The sequence below is a fragment of the Clinocottus analis genome, unplaced genomic scaffold (genome assembly GCF_023055335.1).
Source record: "Clinocottus analis isolate CAN_PGR_092001 unplaced genomic scaffold, fCliAna1.0.p SCAF_2, whole genome shotgun sequence".
In the NCBI taxonomy this organism is placed as follows: domain Eukaryota; kingdom Metazoa; phylum Chordata; class Actinopteri; order Perciformes; family Cottidae; genus Clinocottus; species Clinocottus analis.
This window is the reverse complement of record NW_027175931.1, coordinates 18,281,404-18,288,917: the sequence shown is the minus strand read 5'-3', so window position 1 is coordinate 18,288,917 and position 7,514 is coordinate 18,281,404. Positions and strand designations below refer to the sequence as shown.

The 7,514-nt window shown below is 41.5% G+C and overlaps 1 protein-coding gene across 1 annotated transcript; it reads left to right on the top strand.

The window, feature by feature from the left end:
• The first annotated feature begins 1,989 nt into the window (after positions 1 to 1,989).
• zpld1b (zona pellucida-like domain containing 1b) lies at positions 1,990 to 7,145 on the top strand. Its single transcript, XM_068585612.1, has 10 exons — positions 1,990 to 2,128; positions 3,005 to 3,225; positions 3,347 to 3,528; positions 3,832 to 3,904; positions 4,769 to 4,866; positions 5,194 to 5,274; positions 5,486 to 5,657; positions 5,736 to 5,841; positions 6,796 to 6,825; positions 6,973 to 7,145. Exons 1-10 carry the CDS (start codon positions 1,990 to 1,992, stop codon positions 7,143 to 7,145), a joined length of 1,275 nt encoding a protein of 424 aa, XP_068441713.1.
• Positions 7,146 to 7,514: the final 369 nt, after the last annotated feature.

Sequence of the window (7,514 nt, the reverse complement as noted above, 5' to 3'; positions counted from 1 at the left end):
ACGAACGTCTGCACCAAAGTGCAGAGCAACACGTGTGTTGTTTTTACTCTGAACAAATCAGAGTAATCTAGGCCTTTGTATACTTTTAGTATTTTGTCTATGTAACAGAGCATCAAAGACTAAAAAGGTAAAAAAAACAACAACAAAAAACACAAAACTGCAGCCTCCTAAGGGCGTGTACCATTCCAGTGTTGTGTTTTTCAAGTGCGTATTACCTAAAGATTTGCAATTAAACAAATTAACAAAGTATTTGTCATCGAGACAGCCTAGGGCCTCCGGGGAAAATGCTTATTTTGCTGGGTTTTTAATTCAGCCGTGGTCCTGCAGATGTGTCTAATGTTACATCTGTTTTCAGACGGCACTAGGGAATGAAGACAGTTAAGAACAAAGAAACTTTTGAAACTCCATCTGCAGCAAAAGATCGTGTGATATACGATACAATGTGATACGAAGCTCCAGATAAGCTCATAAATGGACCTTGTGGTCACAAAGGTAAGCATGTAAGCTGTTTGCCTGCGGTAGTTCCATCAGTGTTTGTGAACACTGATATTGACATAAAACAGGTAAGAAAAGGGGTTTTGAGAATGTGCGAGCCACAACTGGCCACCACTGTATGTTATACATTTTTGCTGCAGCAGAATGCAAGATCAGCAGTGGACAACAACAGACAGACAACAACATCACGGGCACACACAGACACACACACACGGCCGAACACACAACTTCTGCTCAGGCTTACACCTGGTGGAGATAACACAAGCACTATCAACTCCAATTTGAGTAACATTTGCTAAAAACTACAGTGAAAAGTTTAGAAAACTGTTGGGCAAAACATTTAACCTGTTATTCAAGATGTACGGCCTCGATAGTAACCAATGTGCTTGGATTGAGTGCCACAGACGGGATAGGGAACTCCAACATCCCCTATTTATCCCTATTTGTATCAATCTGTTATTTCTTCTAATGCCGGTTCAATTTATTAAAATAAATTCTGTTAAGTACGGCAGTAAAATACAAGGGAGTGGGTTATCTTAACAAACCGTAAAACAGACACATGAGGGTTCCACCTTCTGCAGCGGCGCGGTACACACGGTGCTGGAGCTGTACACGCCGCTGAATGTCTGGACTCTAAGTGATGACTTGTGCATCACAATTACCCACACACAGCCCTGCATCAGACCGTGAGTTGACTTTTATGTTCATGTGAATGTAGGCCACAGCGGCAGCTGATGACAGCTTAATTCAAGGGCTGGGCACCCCCCCTCACACACACACACACACACACACACACACACACACACACACACACACACACACAACTCCTCTCCCTCCCCCGCTGTGGCCCACCGTTTGTGTGAGCTGACAGACGGAGATCAGACCGAGGAGAGACGAGTGGGAACCCTCCGAGTACTCTCAGGTTTCTGGGCGCCGTGAAAAGATTTGTCCGGGCCATTCAGATCTGATGGAGTTTCCCATGTTCTGCAATGAGTTTTTGTCAAAGCGTTGGGATAATGAGGCCCTCTATCTTTCTCATCACGCTAAACAAATACACGTAAGGCTGATTTGTGTTTAGTTTAGGTCCCCGATGCCATCAAAAACTATGCACCTCAGTGTTGAACTTTTCTCTCGTCACATACCGGGGATGAGGGGTCCATCCAATTACTTTGGGAAAGGCAGGAAACAGGTGCAGAAAAAAGAGAAGTGGGGATGAAATGAGCTGGAAAGAGGGTGACCTCAGTTTAAAAGGGGTTGGGTAATAGTGGTGTGAGCCAACATGAGCGCCTGAGGTAAGAGGGAGCAGGATAAGAAGGATCAGGGGACTTGAGGAAAGAAGGTTGTACTACTTTGATAGAGGTCAGACCGCGCGGCAGTCGAGCTCACAGGCAAAGCTTTGGGGGCATTGTTTTTGAACATTTGATTCTGAGATAAGGGCTGTTTTTTAAACACGAACCTGAGTAATGTGGATAATGCAATGTTGACCTTCTGAAGATGACACTGGGAAAACCTCTCTCAGGTGCACAAATGACACAAATGTGCTTTTTCTTCCTGCTGATGAGTAACGCCGCTTCGGTCTCCACGCAGTTTAATGGATACAACTGTGACGCCAGCTACCACAGCAGGTTTCCTGGTGAGCATCCCATAATATGTTTTCTCTTTCCAGTAGAATATAAAGCATTTATTAACTATTTATATGCACATACAAATTAATGTTCATGGATGCATTTAAAACACATGCAGACAACTTATGACATAATATATCATGTTACCAACTACAACTACTGCAACTATGTGATATTACATTATTATGCATTCATCATATCAGCAAGTGATTATGTGCGATGAGTACATTACTGTTGATACTTAGAGTATATTTTCTGATAATGCTTACAAGTAAAATTGTTTTACTGTTGAGGACACTGAGATCATGTCCTCCTCCAAAGTTTCAGAAGAAAAAACAGCTGATGCTACATGGATTGATTTAAAAAATCTAATAATGCAAATATTGTAGAGGATAGGCAAAATAACATAAACACTTCATGGATTAGAACACTTATTATAGTTTCTTCTTTAATTTGGTTTATTTTAGCTCCGTTAGTACTAATTGTCAAACCTCTTTCTTATAGCTTAGGTTGTGAATTTACGTATTTGTATCCTCATCTCCTGTATTTAAGTTACAAGTTCTGCTGGGATTCAGTCCCACCAAATAATCAGAGACTATTTTCCCGCTGAAATGTCAGATGAATGCTTGTAGCTCGGCAGCAGTGCGCTGAGTGACAAGAAGCAGGGGGCCGCTGCACCAAAACCGCATTTTCTTTTTTAAAAAGTAGAGTTGCACGAACATGTGATTGCTTGGGAAGACTCAAAAAATGTATCTGCAAATGTTCAAATCATCTGGGTTGTAGTGCAGTTGCTTCTAACAATTGCTGACTTTTAAACCACTGGTCTAACAGCTTTTTTTTTTTAAATGTTTCATGTGTTAACTCTTTCTCCTCTGTTTCTCCAGGTGAGCGGGACATCAGCGTGTACTGCGGGGTTCAGACCATCACCTTGAAGATCAACTTCTGTCCCGTGCTCTTCTCCGGCTACACCGACGCGGATTTGGCTCTGAACGGCCGCCACACTGACGCCCAGTGCCGTGGCTTCATCAACAACAACACCTTCCCCACGGCGGTGCTGTTCAGCATCAGTCTCAGCACTCTGGAGGCCTGCGGCAACGGCCTGGTGGTAAAGAACACGCCAACACAAGCACACGGTGCTAATATAATCCAAAAGCTATTTCATCGTGTTGTTTTATTGACTTGAGGGAAAAAACAAAGCGATGTGGCTGAGACGTTCCTCTCTGCAGGTCAGCACAGCCTATGGGACCAATGCTTATGGGAACATGTCTCTGGTACAAATTGGGAATGTCTCCGGCTACATCGACACCCCTGACCCGCCAACTATAATCAGCTACCTGCCCGGGTTGTTGTATAAGTTCAGCTGCAGCTACCCACTGGAGTACCTGGTCAATAACTCCCAGCTGGCATCGTAAGTTGCGGCACAAAAAAAGTCCTTGACCTTCAGAAAATGACTCAGTGGATTTAATATTAATATTTATTCATTTAATCAGAAATCAATTAAGATTTGTTTATTGTTCTCCTAAACGGCGATGACAATTACGCGCCTGGTTAAAATGCCTGAGTGGGTTTGTGTCATACGGTATTCTGAGAACCATTTATTTTAAAATATGCATATTTTCTTAATGATTTAGATGCTAATTTACATTCACGGATTCTGCTAAATGTTTTGCCACAAAACGCATTGAAATAAATGTCTTGAATCTCTTCTCAGCTCCTCTGCTGCTGTCACTGTGAAGGACAGCAACGGTACATTTGTGAGCACGTTGAGTATGATTCTGTACAACGTGAGTACACAGCTGCGCTCAGCCTTTTATATGCAATCATTTCCATTTTAATGCATCTTTTAATCAAGGAATTGTTTTCTTTTTATGAATCTGTAAACTGTTTACAAAGCATAGTTAGCCAGACTGAACTATCACAAGATTTATATACTTAAACATTTTTTTTTCGTCAACAAATACCATAAAAAGATCAGAACCAACAATTCATTGATATATTTTTTCTTTTTTTTAACCATGAACATGGGCACAATGTTCGTTTTGAAAACAATCCGACTCATCAAAGCACAAAATATCTCTTATATAATCTGCCACTGGAAAAAGTCCCCAACAAATGTACAATCATATCTATTTCTGTTTGAGTGACACTTAAAACTAGAGTGTCCAGCTGCTTTGATGAATCTAAATGTAAGTACATTTTGTGATACATTAGATGATAAGACCATTATCAGAGCCGCAAACATCTATTTGCTTCATTTGGTTATAGTGGATTAATGCCTCCAGTATACTGTGTGTAAGATCATCAAACCTTCTCTGCTTTATTTGCGTAGCCGGTCTGACTGCACCGTCCATGTTAGTGTAATCTGGGATTCTGCACCTTTACAGACGTTTTGGGAGAAACAAACAGCATTGAAAGCTTAAGGCTTTCAGAGTTAGGAAGTAGCAAGACATGGATTAACACACTGTTGGTTTGGCAATAACACAAAATATTGAAAATCCTTCCTTGAAATACCGCAAACCTTACAATTTAAATTCTTATTAAGTCGAGACTGAGCCAATATGTTAATTCTAATGTTACCATTTTCATTTAAGTGGAAAAAACAATCCTATTTTCCTTTTTTCTTTATTTAACTTGTTTTTTCTGGACAGGATTCAACATACAATCAACCTCTCTCTATACCAATGGCGGGACTGGCTCTGAAAACCAGAGTATTTGCTGCTGTGAAAGCCACAAACTTAGACAAACGGTACGAGACGTCATCATGTTTTTCATTACTGAATCTTCATTTTCTCCAAATTTCTAGGTCTCAAATATTGCTCATTTAGCAGACATACTTTTTTCCCATTACGAGAACAATTTCAGTAAAGCAGAGACAATATTTGCATCTTTCCCACCATCATTTTTACGGATTCAGTCCTCTTTTTTCTATGGTTTGCCTCCATTCATTATGCCATTATGTTATTATTCTTCATGAAGGCGCCAGTCTGCAGCAGAGAAAGCCCTGATCTGTGCTTTCCCATGTGCAGTTAGATCTCTATCCTCCATCCCGGCTTACAGTTTTGTTCGTCTGCAGGTGGAACATCTTGATGGACTACTGTTACACAACCCCCTCAGGGAATCCTAATGATGAACTCCGCTATGACCTTTTCTTTGGGTAATTTCGCTTTTTTTTTTTTTTTTCAAGATGATGACTTGATAAACCACAAAAGGGAGTCATTATCTATTCAGGCTCTCCAAAGGGCTTATCCCCAATGAATGCTACTTTTTTCTCTCTCTTAATTAGTGCTTAAAGCATAAATCTAGACGTCAAATCCATCATGTTAATGTGTGTACATGTAACTCTTTTGCGTACTATTTTGACACAGCTGCTACAAAGACCCACAGACGACAGTTTTCGAAAACGGGAATAGTCAGTCGGGCCGTTTTTCCTTTGAGGTTTTCCGTTTTGTGAAACACACACACCAGAAGATGTCAACCGTGTTCCTGCACTGCGTCACCAAGCTCTGCCGGACAGACGACTGCATCATGCTCATGCCGGTAAGCGTTAAAATCATGAATCACAGTTTGCTACTCGTGACCTCAGTGAGGACTGAAATCGGATGATGTGATTGGCAGATTTGTGGGCGAAGGCGCAGGCGGGATGGGGAGGAGAGCCTCGATTCCCCACCAGCAGCATCTGGGACCGCTGTCATCACAGCTGGACCAATCATCACCAGGAGTGGTATGGATGACAAACTGACTGTTAAAGGAACAGTTTGACATTTTGGGAAAACCCTGATTGGGTTTCTTGTTGAGTTAAATGAGAAGACTGATACCACTTATTGTTATGCCAGAAGCTAATTAAGTTAGCTTATCATAAAGCCTCACTGAAAGCTCACTAAAACGTCACTCATTAACATGTTTTGTCTCGTTCGTTTTATCTGTACGAAAAAAACGAATTTAAAAAATGTTGTATTGTGGTTACAAGTGAGTTGGTAGGTGGATTTTGCTACCTTTAATAAGTGCCATGCCAGCTGCTTCCATGCTAAACTAAGCTAAATGGCCAGTAGTATTCATAATTAATGTAATGATCAATACCACATGTGAGTATTGATCTTCTTAACACTGAAAAGAGGTCCACAGGTAACAATACATCCTCTGAGATGTATGACCCTATTGAACTCACGTACTCTGTCCCCAATGCCCATTGTTAAATGTGTTTGTTGAGCCTTGGACCTCCTCTCCCTGAAGAAGTCCTCTGACTGTTTGTACTACATCATTAGCTCTGAGCATATTCAGGTGGATGCATTTCATTTGTGTGTCCACCACGTCAAAGGATTGTCTTTCCTTTGCTTCTGTTGCTGTAGCGCTGACACATCTTAGCACAGGATGCGACAACACCCAGTAATGTGCTATTAGGAGGTCGTGGTCATTATTTCCCGTATTATTCTGAGATCAAACTGGGAAACCTGATGTATTGTGTCAATTAGTGTGCTTTCGAGGTGCTGGTAGACATATTTATCCCCCTCTGGCCAGAACAAGGCTCCAAGCAAGAACAGCAAAGAGGTGTACGTCCCAACATGTTGAACGGTTCCCTTGAAAAAAATATATATAAATACATCCACAGAGCCATTTAAACATCTGACCAATATGAAACATCTGTAAAATATGATGATAGACACTATGTTTTTTTCAGATGAAACTCCTGTCAACAACTCCCAACTTGGTAAGCTTCCTCATACAATGTTACAACACCGAAAAAGGGTTTCAACTATCATGTGTGACTAAGGCCTGACAGGTGTAGAGATAGTAGATACCCATGAAAATTGATGACTTGTCTGTTTTAAGTTTCTGATGTTCTCCGCCCCCCTAGCATCTGGAGACCTCTCCGGTCCGATGCACCCAGTGACCAGTGCTCTGATTTCAGGCGTGGTCATGCTGGGTGGGTTCAGTGTGGGCTTCCTGCTGCTGTCACTCCGCCTCCTGCAGAAGTCCCGCCTCCCAACAACCACAGCCTCAGGTGTTTGGAACGCCACCTTTAAATGAGTAAACATCTGCACATAATGACATGTTGATCCTGAAAATATATATGCAGAATGTTTTTACATGTTAAGGTACACAAACTGAACAATGTGTACATGTGTGCTTCTCTTTGTACACGCATAATTAAATGTGTATTTTTTATTGTTGTAGGTGTTGTGTATTTATTGCCTTCAGTACCTCAGTATTCTTGGTATTCATCGTCATCTATTATTTTGTCAATTTCAGTCCCGTAAAAGTTGGGTTACAAGCCACTACTACCTTAGGTGGGTTTACCTGCTAGCTCGTTGCTGTAGCTAGCTAGTGCTGCTGCTAAATCCCCACTAGCTCCCAACTAGCTTAAGCTAGTTCCCCGACAACCACCGAAGGTGGCGG